We start from the raw sequence: 14,055 nt of genomic DNA, 5'->3' as shown, positions 1-14,055 counted from the left end.
TTATGTATACCTTAAATTCTAGGCTTAACTACCATGTTGGGTTTATCTATACATGTTGGATTTCTTCAACTATCATATTGGGTTTATATATACATGAAATCATACACAAGGGTGTTCTTCTCACCCTGCTGACTGTATCCAAGGAGTGACACCATATTTCGATGGTGAAGTTGAGAAAGCAACGTAATCTGAAATAATATATCCAAACAATTAACTAATTATTTGATCATGAATATATTACCATATAGAAAAGGAACTCAGAAGAAACTAACCTCCCTCGTAAAATGACCGGCGCTCTACGAGGAGTTTAGACATTTGTCCGCAACCTCTGTACAATCTACCACTTTCATTTCATATGAAATGAAACTGATAACATGGAAAAACTGCCTCAGCTAACCTATCAGGAAATAGGTTCAGCAAAGCATTAAAAATCACACACCCACGTACTACTTAGTACACGCTACAGCCTTTAATTCTGTGAATATTACATGCTACTTGAAATGGCAACAACAGTTTGTAAACAACTACTTATTACAGCCAAAAGGAAAATGCTAATCATGTTAATAATACACGCTAGAGTACTGAAAACAAAACAACTGCTCTTTTCTATCGAGGGCACTATGCAATCACCCCTTCTTCCTGCTGTAAATTTCAGTTGCTACCCGCAACATTCTTGCACCTCTAGCTTGTATTCCGCCAAGCCATCATTTCTGCAAACCATTCCAAAATTCGATCCAATGAGAGACTTGAGTAACCACACTATTCAGATCATATGGAAAAAATATTCCTGAAATACGCCTTATTTCTATATTTCCAGATTGCCCAAATAACCGGAATCACCCCTATAGCCATTACTCCTCTCCTTCTTCCAGAGAAATGCATAACCCATTTCCAAAGTTTAACAACTAAGCTCAGATTCGTGTTAATACCCAAAGCACAACCTACCACTCCTCACACATACTTAGCCATAGAACAATGCAAAAATAAGTGGTCTACTGTTTCTTTATGATCATAAAATCTACACTTCTCATCTCCTACCCAGCCTCTCTTAGAAAGATTTTCCATGGTTAAGATAGTCTCCCTAAACATAAGCCACAAAAAATACGAGGAACTTTAGCAAACCACATTTTCTTAAAAGGACATCTAACCTGCACATCTTTGAGCATGAGGTACATCGATTTCATAGAAAACTAGCCTGAATTGGTTAAAGACCACACACACTTATCTCTATCCTCTGTCAACACTACATGAGCACACAAATCTTGCAACTCTTGCCAAGAATCAGCTAACTCCCCCCTCAAGCTTCTTCTAAACCTGATGATACACCCTTAGCCCTCAATGAAAAAAAAAATTGCAACAGCAATATTAAAACTCACATTCACGTTATACAATCCAGCAAACTTGGTACAAAGTGGAGTCCTACCCAGCCAAGTATCTTCCCAAAACCTAGTATTTATGCCATTCCTAATCTCTTTCTTACAAAACTTATAAAATACTCCCTGCAGTCCAGAATACAAACAACAACAACAACAAAAACAACAACAACAAAGCCTTTAGTCCCAAACAAGTTGGGGTAGGCTAGAGGTGAAACCCATAAGATCTCGCAACCAACTCATGGCTCTGGCACATGGATAGCAAGCTTCCACGCACCCCTGTCCATAGCTAGCTCTTTGTCGATACTCCAATCCTTCAGGTCTCTCTTAACGGACTCCTCCCATGTCAAAATCGGTCGACCCCGCCCTCTCTTGACATTCTCCGCACGCTTTAGCCGTCCGCTATGCACTGGAGCTTCTGGAGGCCTGCGCTGAATATGCCCAAACCATCTCAAACGATGTTGGACAAGCTTCTCCTCAATTGGTGCTACCCCAACTCTATCTCGTATATCATCATTCCAGACTCGATCCTTCCTCGTGTGGCCACACATACATCTCAACATACGCATCTCCGCCACACCTAACTGTTGAACATGTCGCCTTTTAGTCGGTCAACACTCCGCGCCATACAACATTGCGGGTCGAACCGCCGTCCTGTAGAACTTGCCTTTTAGCTTTTGTGGCACTCTCTTGTCACAGAGAATGCCAGAAGCTTGGCACCACTTCATCCATCCGGCTTTGATTCGATGGTTCACATCTTCATCAATACCCCCATCCTCCTGCAACATTGACCCCAAATACCGAAAGGTGTCCTTCCGAGGTACCACCTGGCCATCAAGGCTAACCTCCTCCTCCTCACAGCTAGTAGTACTGAAACCGCACATCATGTACTCGGTTTTAGTTCTACTAAGCCTAAACCATTTCGATTCCAAGGTTTGTCTCCATAACTCTAACTTCCTATTTACCCCCGTCCGACTATCGTCAACTAGCACCACATCATCCGCAAAGAGCATACACCATGGGATATCTCCTTGTATACCCCTTGTGACCTCATCCATCACCAATGCAAAAAGATAAGGGCTCAAAGCTGACCCCTGATGCAGTCCTATCTTAATCGGGAAGTCATCGGTGTCGACATCACTTGTTCGAACACTTGTCACAACATTATTGTACATGTCCTTGATGAGGGTAATGTACTTTGCTGGGACTTTGTGTTTCTCCAAGGCCCACCACATGACATTCCGCGGTATCTTATCATAGGCCTTCTCCAAGTCAATGAACACCATATGCAAGTCCTTCTTATGCTCCCTATATCTCTCCATAAGTTGTCATACCAAGAAAATGGCTTCCATGGTCGACCTCCCAGGCATGAAACCAAACTGATTTTTGGTCACGCTTGTCATTCTTCTTAAGCGGTGCTCAATGACTCTCTCCCATAGCTTCATTGTATGGCTCATCAGCTTAATTCCACGGTAATTAGTACAACTCTGAACATCCCCCTTGTTCTTGAAGATTGGTACTAATATACTCCGTCTCCATTCTTCTGGCATCTTGTTTGCCCGAAAAATGAGGTTGAAAAGCTTGGTTAGCCATACTATCGCTATGTCCCCGAGACCTTTCCACACCTCAAGGGGGATACAATCAGGGCCCATCGCCTTGCCTCCTTTCATCCTTTTTAAAGCCTCCTTCACCTCAGACTCCTGGATGCGCCGCACAAAACGCATGCTGGTCTCATCAAAGGAGTCAATCTTTTGGGTTTTATCTCCATAAGAGTGGCTGAGTTTTTACGTTGGCTCGCCAAGCCTATCACAACCCTCCTCCTTTACCCGGGCTTGGGACCGGCTATGTTGAGACAACATAGGCGGAGTTAAAAAGGGCAGCCCCAGTGCATGTAGCTCCCGCTTGCGCAGGGTCTGGGGAAGGGTCCGACCACTTTGGGTCTATTGTACGCAGCCTTTCCCTACATTTCTGCAAGAGGCTGTTTCCAGGACTTGAACCCGTGACCTCGTGGTCACAAGGCAGCAGCTTTACCACTGCGCCAAGGCTCCCCTTCTACAGTCCAGAATACCATGCATAAAATATGACTAGTTGGGTCTCTTAGGAATGTGAACCAACAACTCCTTACTACAATACTTTCTCCTGATTATATCTTGCCATAAACCCCCATAATTCTCTAGTTTCCAAAGCCACTTGCTTAACAAGAAAATATTTATATTTTCAAATCCACTACACGTTAACCACCTTGATCTATAGGCTGGCACACATCACTATCTTGCCAAAATAGTCTCCTCGTAAAAAGTTATGCTCTCTTAAGAGGGCCTTTAATTAGGAATAGTAAACATAGACATCATAGTATGGAATACTGCTAAGACTTGCCTTCAAAAGAATAAGTTTGGCACCATAAGAAATTAACCTCCCTTGCCATGTCCCCAATTTGCCCTCCATCTTATTCTCTACCCCTATCCAGTCACTATTTCTTAGTTTCCCGCTATGTACAGGAATTCCTAAATAGTTCATAAGCAAATTCCCAATAACACAAGTAAAAATCTCTCTGTAGTTCTCTACTTCATCTAAAGCATTACCAAAACAATAGATTTCACTTTTACCAGAATTAATTTTTAAACCAGACAACTATTCAAACAGGCACAATATAGCTCTCAAGTTTTTGGCATCCTCAATACTTCCCTCTAACAAAAAAACAATGTCATCAGCGTATTGTAACATGCTCAAACCCCCTTCCACCAGATTGGACATAATACTCTTAATAAGACTTCTCTCTCTAGCTCTAACTATTAATTCCCTGTAGCACATCTAAATCTACCTTAAACATTATCATAAGCCCTTCATACGAAGCACAACAAATAAAAAATTCCAATTCAAATTATCATAAGCTTTTTCTAAATCTACCTTAAACATTAAAGCATTGTTCTTCTTCCTACAAACTTCATGTACGGCCTCATGTAACAAGATTACCCCATCTAATATGAATCTCTTCTTAGTGAAATCTACCTGGGGTTTATATTTACATGTTTGATTTCGTCAACTACCATGTTAAAAGCCCTCTGGTTGCAATCCCGTCTAGGTGACGCTTGATGTAGCGTTGCTAAGGAGCCCATGTGTTTTTGTCTCTATTGTTCTTCATAGACAACGGGTTGATTATATGTGTTGTTGTTCACCGACTTGGTTCCATGTGCATCGGTTGGGGCAACATTGTTCGAAAACCTCTCCCTTCATTTAAGCCTTTGAAAGCAAGGTCATCGACTTGATCTGGTGATACTAGTGCATGGCTGCCTGCCTGTCTGCCTGGGTTTTGGTGATCCCACGATGATATGCTTGGTCAATCTCCGTCGTACGCAGAAATCTACTACCGTGATTCAACGAGATTTGTTTCTCTACATAGAGGGTTTGGTTGGTACTCGGATGGTTGGATTTATTGCTGTTGTCCATTATCAGCATGAGGTATGTATCATTGCGCAACAATGGCATGGACTCCACAAGAATTTTGTGGTGTATAATGGTAGACATAGACTCTCTCTTTTGTTTAGGGTGAATTTCGTGCATGTTCTGTCGATCCTATATAAACGAGATATAATTTGAAGAAAAGGGAAAAACTATGAGAAGGAAAAAAGCAAAGGTAAATCCTCGGGCATTGGATCAGCGATGAACAGCTGAGAACATCACTATGTGTGTAATGTAGTAATAGTATGTTGACTAGTCCAACAGAAGGAACATATCAATTCTCATCTCAGCCAGTCCTTCCCTTCCTTAGGTCACCGGTGATGGCAATGGCGCCATCCCTCCCCACCACTATCTTGCTCCTCCTCCTCCTCGTCTCCGTCGCCTTAGATGTCGCCGCCTCTCAGGCATAAGCGTCGGAGGATGGTACCCGGGTCATCTACGTCGGAAAAGGGTACAGTTCGCTCCGAGAATGTTTTTGTCAACTATCTCCTTTGTGGAACCAAGGCTCAGTTCGCGAGCAAGGAAAAAATGTAATTGTAGGAGGAGAAGGGAGGGTGGTAGATGCCCACGACAACAACACACACGACAAATATATATAGTTGGAGGAGGTGGAAAACAAGAAGGCGATAAGAAAGGGGGCGAATATGGAGAATGTTTGAAATAGCATCCAACCTTAGTTCTCCTAATTAAATGTGAACAAAAAAAGGAAAAACATGTTACTCATGATGGATCTAGGTGTCCAGAGCTAGTTTGAACACTTGATAAAAACAAGCTGTAACAAAAAGTAGTTTCAAGGTCAAGTGGAGCCTAAAACTTGCATTTAGAATGGAAATGCGCAAACTAAGCCGAAAGTGTGAACTCTTTGTATAGACATTGCCGAGGAAGTAGGTTTTATCCGCACAAGTGACGTTGAGTGGTGTGGGGAATATGGAATTTGAACTGCCATTATGATGAATTCACCCGTCCAATCCGCAAAGATTGATAGATTTGGTGATCCAATTTCTATTGACCCTGATAAGTGTCACACATCAGGTGCGAGCACATGGCAACTCCGAACATTTTTGACGGCAACTTTAGTTACGCAAGTATGACAACTTCAGTTGGCTAGCATGACAATTTTCATGCTTCAGTTTATTTTTGATAGAAACTTGCTGGTTGTCATTGAAATTTGCCATCCTTGCGTGACTGGAATTGCCATCGAAAAACGTCAGGGTCGGAGTGTCACACACCTGACGTTGGACACTTATCATTTGGGATTTTTATATGGACAATGCATATAGGTGGGCTAAGTATTTTTTTTTTGAGGTGTGGTTGGGCTAAGTATGTTTTCCGAAAGAAACTAGGCCCATGTTAACTTGCGAAGTGGGCCCAGGCCCACAAACCTGAAATCCCTGTGAAGCCCACATTCACATGCGGGCCCACCGCCGGCGAAGCGATAAGGAGAGCGACAGCCGCTCAACCCGCCGGCACACCCGACAACAACTCTCGCTTCACTCGCCGGAGGGGAACGGAGCAAAGATGGCCATGGCGGCGGCGGCGGCGGCGGCGGCGACGATGCGTCTGTCTTCCCCGTTCAGGGCCCCGCCTCTCCGTCCTCCCTGCCACCGCGTCGTCCCGTCGAGGCGGGGCCCCAGGCGAGCCGGGCTGGCCGTCTCGGCGGCCGCCGGCGGGTCGCCCCCCACCGTGCTCGTCACCGGCGCCGGAGGACGAACAGGTAGATAATAATACACATCCCGCTAGCTTCTCTCCCTTCGCTTCCTGTCGCCGCACATTACTGCACGGTGCCACCTTCTCTTGGTGCTCCAATGGGATTCAGTTCGCATTTGTGGGAGGATTTACCGGCGGAGGCGGCGGTTTCTTGGAATCAAGATGCTTCACAAATCACAACCCATTGAACCTCCCATTGATTTACAATTTACACTCCCGTTCGCGTACTGTATTAATCTGGTGTGCGCCTCTGACCTCTGCGCTGTGGTGACCCAGGCCAAATTGTGTACAAGAAGCTGAAGGAGAGGGCAGACCAGTTTGTGGCCAGGGGGCTAGTCAGGACGCCGGACAGCAAGGGCAAGATAGGCAGTGGCGACGACGTGTTCATCGGCGACATCAGGGATCCTGGGAGCATTGCTCCGGCTATTGAGGGCATCGACGCGCTCATCATCCTCACCAGCGGGGTCCCGAAGATGAAGCCAGGGTTCGATCCTAGCAAGGGTGGACGGCCGGAGTTTTACTTCGAGGAAGGGTCTGATCCTGAGCAGGTGACCGACGAAAATCATTTGGGGATGACATTGCTCACATTACCAACATGTGCATTTCTTTAGAGCTAATTATGCCTTGTGTTTGTTTTTCCCTGGTTTAAGGTGGATTGGATAGGCCAAAAGAACCAAATAGATGCTGGTAAATCTTTACCTTTGTCTTGTTCTGTTTGAGCATTATACAATGTTTAGCGTGTTCGTTGAAACGATTGGTCTATGAATCATCCATGTGTCTTTTCTTTCCGGTCGGCCTTTTCCTTGTCTGCTCTCTAAGTTTCCCCATCTTGAATTATCCATGCAGCCAAGAGCATTGGTGTAAAGCAGATCATTTTGGTTGGATCCATGGGCGGAACAGATATCAACCATCCATTAAACAAGCTTGGGAATGGGAATATACTGGTATATAGCATGTTCGAAGATTCTTTTATATGTCCTGACATATACTTGTGTGTGCATGAAGATAGCATATGTACCATTTTTAAACTTAGGTCGATCAATTGCTTCCCCCTCTAATTTGCAGGTGTGGAAACGGAAGGCAGAACAGTACCTAGCGGACTCTGGTCTACCATACACAATTATAAGGTTATAACACAAACTTGTTCTTGCATGTTCCGCAAAGATTTCTTTTGTCACATTTGATTTATGTAATAGGTTGCCAGTCACCCTTTTTTCCCCATAAAAGTTCAGTCATAAAAGTAATTTTATGTATGTGTGATGAATGAAGAAAACAACAAAACAATAGAAGTGCATTATGGAGTATGAAGCACCACAAAGAGCATTAATTTAGTATAAGAAGTCACAGTTTCCAATTTATTTCATAGGGGCATTAATTGTTGGAGTATTTTCCACCAGCAATCGTGTGTCGATAAAATACCATTCCCATATCCCATCTCTTTCCAGGGCTGGAGGACTGCAAGACAAAGATGGTGGTGTGCGTGAGTTGATTGTTGGAAAGGATGACGAGATCTTGAAGACGGAAACAAAAACTATTGCCAGGGCAGATGTTGCAGAAGTTTGCATACAGGTACCTTTACATAAAAAACACATGCTTCTGTAGATAAACTACTGCTCAATATATTTTTCTCATCATCTACCAAATATATTTCTTGCATCTATTTATGCCTTACTGGCTAGTGGTCACTACCACTGATCCATCTGTGCCTTTCCTGTGTAGGCCTTGCTATTTGAGGAAGCAAAGTTCAAGGCGTTTGATCTGGCTTCAAAACCTGAAGGTGAAGGAACACCAACGACAGACTTTAAGTCTGTTTTTGCACAAATGGCTACTCGCTTCTAAGAAGACAAGATCATTCTGGCCAATGAAATGGGGACAGTTCTTTAAATTAGGCGATATGGAATTTATACCTGGTCAGGTCAGTGTTCTGTTTATTAATTGAGGCTTTGTTCCCAACGTCATAAGAGTGTGACAGAGAATGGTCCAGATTACAAGCAATTATCCTGTCGATTGGTTCTAGGCCCGGCCACGGATCATACCTACAAAAAAGGTTTTATTAGGAGCGCTGGCGTGGGTTTTAATCATTATTAAGGTTCCTAATTGAATTGTTAAACAAGTCTGAGGTAACCGAAAAAAGGAGATGCACTATTCAAAGATATATTTTTTTCTTTCTTGTCCCTTGATAGTTGACATATATAATGGTATTGGTCGTATTTTTCAAGGATAGTTTGTTGTACTTTATCTTGTTAAAGTAATCACATTTTTTTCGTGATTATCTTAGTCCAAAATTGAATTGTTGGTGCTTAGCTAGTCTGATGAGGTTTGCACTTATGTTCTGCGGCATGTTTAATTAGTGTAACTGCCTTTGAATTTTATTTACAACATCGATAGCACTGTTAGTTATCAGGTCATGAAACTGCACATCCAAATTCAATCTATGGTACTAGAAGAACAAATTTAAAAAACTAGTGGAAGAAAAAACTGAAACAAAATCTTTTTAAAAATTCCGATGTATTTGAAAAAAGGCACTATTCATAGTAAGTTGTAATTTTTTTCATTTGATAGTTGATATGTAGCAACAAACTGTAACAGCAGCAGCACAAGCACATAACACAGCAGCAACAAACTGTAACAGCAGGCGGCAGCAGCACATAGGCACATAGGAGCAAGAGAGAGCAAGAGGGGCACGGGATCTGTGGAGGAAGATGAGCAGAGGGAGAAGAGGAGCACAGATGAGAGGATAAATCGATCCTCACCTGCTGGCTGCTGAGGAGGAGGAGGATCGCCACAGCCGCTACTGGAATCAGAGAAAAAGGGCCGCTCGATCGATCGGAGGAGAACAGCCGCCACCGCAACACTCTCTCGGCCTCTCTTCTCTCCCCGCCCATTTACCCTAGCCGCCAAGCCAATTTTGGCCCAGGCCTTATATCCCCCCCTATCTCCTCCCGCCTGTATTAAGCGCTGCCTAAGAACACTTTCTTGAACATTGAGTACAATTGCCGTCTTCAAATCAGAAATGACCATCCTCTCATCTTCCATATCATCAGTTTTGAGAAAACAGCAAATCCAGTGTCCACTAATCTCATGTCCAAGTAAGTACACATAGTTAATACACAGACCAAACACAATGACCAAGTAAGTACTCATAGTTAATATTCGTTTAAAAGGACACCAGATTCACTTATAGAGCAACTTTCTCGAACAGTTTGTTCAGAAATTAAATAGATTGACAGAAGCAAAGTATGTACAGTTGCCATTTTGCTACATATGATTGTGTAGTTGCGCAGTTGGACCAAATCAAAACATGTTGAATGTCAACATTAATCGCCATCCCATCTTCTTCCAAGATACTAGTTCCCAATGCTCATCTGACGAAAGAATATTTATTTTACAGTGTTCAGCAATTTAGATCCATCGTGTTGAGAATCATGCAAGTGGTTACAGAGGTGGTAAGTTTCCTATGGATGTTTGTGCACTTAAAAAATTGTTCGTGTCTTACTGACCATCAGGTTTCCATTTAGATATAGCATAAAGTACTCTCCCTTTCCATCCTTGTAGCAGCCAACCGCGATCTTCAGCAGCAAAAAATTCCTTATGATAAAGTGAGTTCTTCATGTGTACTGTTTTCTTTAAGACAGCTTGATCGACAGGAAGCTGCTGGAACCCAGCCTTGAGAAACCTTGCTTGCCACTGCCTGTAACTTTCTGGCCTAGTCCTTTCTCCATCCTCGCATGCTATGATGTTAAGTGCATCCCGCCCAAATATGATCCTCTCAATCATCTCTCTTGCTTCATTATCCCGTGGAACATTTGCGTCAAGCATATCAAACATTGAAGAGTAATGGAGCATAACCTCTTTGAATCGTTGTATGAAGAAGGGAGAACTGTGTAAACCATTCATGGTGCCAGAAATAAAAACCTTTGGGTTCATCCTCCTCATAATTTTCAGCACCTCATCCCTTGCGCTATTTATGGATTCGGTTTCATGACCAAGATTCTTCATCCGGAATATGCAGTTGACTATGAGAACTTCATCCTCGTCAATGTTAAGATCCTCAATTTTAATGGTCTCCCATCTTGAAGTGGCAATGCCTTGATACTGAAATGGTACCTTGAACATGTTTGCATAATCAGCTAACCGCTTCCCTGTATCCTCGATCATTTCGCAGGAGCGAAAACCTGGCTGGGGAGCTTCTATACCTGTGATCCGAAGCTTAGGGGCTCCCTCTTCTCGCCATGCAAACCTCTGAATCATTGATGGCCACTGAAAGCCGAAGCTGATACCAAAATCGACGATGTGCACCCTTGGTTGCCTTTGTGAGACGTCAAGAATAGTTTGGTTGGCAAAGTTGTATGACACCCTTTTGAAAGGGCAAGCTTCAAGAAAAAGGTTGTAAGCCTCTAGCCAATCTATGGTACTTGTTCGCCTTTCCACGAGATTGCGATAAACCTGACCGCCGATCCCAGCCAAGCGTGCCTCAAGGCCATCCACCAAGTAAAATGCCAGTCTCTGCGTACAATCACCATCTGCTGAGGAGTGTCGTCTTATCTTCTTTAGGAGGTCATTGGCCAACATGTGGTTGTCTTTTGCCACAGCTTCTGCGCAATGGATGAGGAGAGTCCTGAGATCAACCAACTCTTTCCTCGGATGCTTCCTAACCCATAGCTTCTGACGCCCTTTGCTCCGGCTTTTCAGTGAGTTTTTGTTTCCTTCCCCCGCCATACTTTCTCGCAGTCTTGTTATTCCATCTAAACTCTTCTGACCATAGCATAGCAGAACTCGGTCGAAATTTTCATTTCGAATTATTGCACAAGTGGTGATGGCATGATGTTTCTTGCTCCTTCCTTGAAAGGTATCCCAGCCCCTTTGGTCCGCCACCTCAAAGATTGCGTTTCCGCTCATTTCTCCTACTTTTGCCTTTGTAGTCAGTTGGGAAATATAAAGTATGTCGTTCTTTAAATATATCACCAGCTTAACAATACTTGCAGCAAACATCTTTTCCTCCTCGACACCTCTTTGACAATGCAAGGCAGGGAAGCCAGATCCGGAAGTCCATCCAACACTTGTCAATGGCTGGTTTGGTAGAAAAAGATTCCTATTGTAGATATATGGACTCAACGGAGTTGCTAAGGGCTGTAGCACATTGTAACTGGAATAGTCATTACTGAAGCTAGTGCTCCAGAGCCTCTTGTAACGGCTGGTCCCACTCTTATCAGAGTCGTCTGGTTTGTTGTTGGTATGCAATGGCGGCCAGTTAGTAGCCAATGTGCATACCTCCCCAAGAATGTCACGAAATGGCTTCTCAGCATCCTGGAGAGCAGCCTCCCCTTGGCATATGTTGACCCTCTCGTCGACGTCTTCCATCAGCATCTGGCTTATGTAGTGAAGAGCATCGTTTGATCTTATCTGGTGGTGCTCAGGGCTACCCCCTGGAGAAATCTGAAATTGGTTTTGTCCAAGGCTGCTTTTGTTACTGCACAACCCAGGGTCAGTGACTCCACCAAGCAGATATGTGCTTTCTTGGTTTGCTGGGGAAAGAACTTTGGACTTTGGACCACTCAGGTCGTAGTTGTACACGGTGAGTTGCTGCTGGGAAGAGGAATCACTTTTGTCGGTTGCTGCGACATTGTCCAGATTGTCATGGAGAGGTTCAGTCGCCATCGTGGAAAGTCTGCTTTCCACCTCAATATGAGATATATGGTTCTTTGTCTTAGCAAATGAATCAGCTTGTTTCCTGGAAGAAGAAAAAGGGGAAATGGAAGCTAAATTATTTGGTTCACCTAGCAAATGTGCTACAATCTAGAATGGCCTTAAAATGGAATTCTGGTCAGCGAGCTCCTTTTTTTTCCTTCAGTTTCTGCTTCTTCCTTTTTACTGGAGGTTCAGCTTGAAAAAAATAAATTCTGGAGGCTTGCACACAAAAGAACACAGAATGTTTAAGCATCTATAACAGAAGCAGAACACCTAAAGCGATTTTGTATCTATGATGCGCCTAATACCACTGTTCATTTTTCTTTGCAGGAGGCTCCCGTCTGATATGAGCAAGTAGCAAAGTTAGGGAAGCACACACCTTGGTTATTGAGCAGCAGCATCAGATCCAATGCTTTGAGAGAATGGTTGTTCCATCAGATTGAATGCTTTGAGAGAATGGTCGTTCCTCATCAGATCCAATGGTTGTGGTGGTGTGTACTAAGTTTGTTGTTCCTCTTGTTCCTTGTGGCTTTGTTCCCAACGTCAGCCATGGTGATTGTGACAGAGAATAAGTCCAGATTACAAGCAATTATCATGTCGATTAGTTCTAGGCCCGGCTGTGTATCAGAGGCATAAAAAAGTGTTTATTAGGAACGCTTGCCTGGGCTTCAACATTATTAAAGTTCCTAATTGAATAGTTAAAACAAATCTGAGGTAATCGAAAAAAAAGGAGATGCACTATTCAAAGAAAATTTTCTTTCTTTTCCACTTGATTATTGATATATATAATGGTTTTGGTTGAATTTTTCGAGGATAGTTTGTTGTGCTTTATCTCAATAAAAAAATCTGATTTTTTTCCGTGATTATTACAGTTCACAATTGAATTGTTGGTGTCTAGCTAGTCTGATGAGATTTTCACTTGTGTAGTTCTGTGTTGTAGTATTCGTACCAAATGTTTAATTACTGTAACTGCCTTTGAATTTTATTTACAACATCAACAGCAGTGTTAGTTATCAGGTCATGAAAATAAACATCCAAATTCTATTTATACTGGTAGAAGAACAGGTAAAAAACAAGAGAAAATTAATGTAGAAGAATGTAAAACAAAATCTGTTAAAAATTCTGTTGTAATAGAAAAAGGAGGCACTATATAAAGGAAAATTTATTTTTTTTCTTCATTTGTTAGTTGGTATGTATAATGGTTGAATTTTTGGAGGGTAGTTTGTTGTACTTTATCTCATTAAACCATCAGATTTTTTTGTTGTACTCCCTCTCTCTCGAATTACTTTTTTTTATGGGAAAATCTTCAGATCTATTCATCTTCAATAAAGGTAGTACAACAAACACTAGAAATAATAAAAATTACATCCAGATCTGTAGAGCACCTAGCGACGACTAAAAGCACTGAAGCGAGCCGAAGGCGCGTCACTATCATCGTCCCTCCCCCATTGGAGCCGGGCAAACCTTGTTGTACTAGACAGTCGAGAAGTCGTCGTGCTAAGGCCTTATAGAACCAACACACCAGAATAGCAACCACCGGCGACGAAGAGTGTAGATTAGAAGGATCCAATCTGAAGACACAAGAACATAGATGAATAGTGAACCGATCCGAGCAAATCCACCAAAGACAGATCTGTCGGAGACACACCACCACACGCCCACCGACAACGTTAGACGCATCAACGAAACGGGGACTAGGCGGGGATGCAATTATTCAATTTTCAGTTGCCGTCTTGCCTTCCTGAGTAGGACACCCTAACAAAACTAAAAAAAAAGAATCTAAAAATGGAGCCCTCCCACCGGCAAGGGTCGGGACACTAGTGCAGAA

At 42.9% G+C, this 14,055-nt stretch overlaps 2 protein-coding genes across 2 annotated transcripts; one reads left to right on the top strand and one right to left on the bottom strand.

Annotated features, from left to right (window-relative positions):
- The first annotated feature begins 6,306 nt into the window (after positions 1–6,306).
- On the top strand, positions 6,307–12,995 carry LOC119316733 (uncharacterized protein At5g02240-like). Its single transcript, XM_037591117.1, has 8 exons — positions 6,307–6,546; positions 6,816–7,087; positions 7,190–7,226; positions 7,386–7,483; positions 7,605–7,666; positions 7,985–8,108; positions 8,259–8,454; positions 12,558–12,995. The coding sequence occupies exons 1-7, from the start codon at positions 6,351–6,353 to the stop codon at positions 8,376–8,378; spliced, it is 909 nt and encodes a 302-aa protein (XP_037447014.1). The 5' UTR covers positions 6,307–6,350; the 3' UTR covers positions 8,379–8,454; positions 12,558–12,995.
- On the bottom strand, positions 9,992–12,551 carry LOC119316726 (scarecrow-like protein 33). Its single transcript, XM_037591109.1, has one exon. It carries the CDS (start codon positions 12,195–12,197, stop codon positions 10,032–10,034), a length of 2,166 nt encoding a protein of 721 aa, XP_037447006.1. The 5' UTR covers positions 12,198–12,551; the 3' UTR covers positions 9,992–10,031.
- Positions 12,996–14,055: the final 1,060 nt, after the last annotated feature.

The sequence above is a fragment of the Triticum dicoccoides genome, chromosome 1B (assembly GCF_002162155.2).
Source record: "Triticum dicoccoides isolate Atlit2015 ecotype Zavitan chromosome 1B, WEW_v2.0, whole genome shotgun sequence".
Taxonomy (NCBI): domain Eukaryota; kingdom Viridiplantae; phylum Streptophyta; class Magnoliopsida; order Poales; family Poaceae; genus Triticum; species Triticum dicoccoides.
Note: the sequence above shows the minus strand (reverse complement) of the source record. Positions and strands in the feature narration are given on the sequence as shown.

Excerpts from the sequence above, each read along its gene's own strand:
- LOC119316733 (XM_037591117.1), top strand. The coding sequence starts at position 6,351 with ATGGCCATGGCGGCGGCGGCGGCGGCGGCGGCGACGATGCGTCTGTCT. Across the intron at positions 7,088-7,189 it reads AAGGGTCTGATCCTGAGCAG|GTGGATTGGATAGGCCAAAA; the intron begins GTGACCGACGAA and ends CCCTGGTTTAAG. Across the intron at positions 7,227-7,385 it reads AAAGAACCAAATAGATGCTG|CCAAGAGCATTGGTGTAAAG; the intron begins GTAAATCTTTAC and ends TTATCCATGCAG.
- LOC119316726 (XM_037591109.1), bottom strand. The coding sequence starts at position 12,197 with ATGGCGACTGAACCTCTCCATGACAATCTGGACAATGTCGCAGCAACC.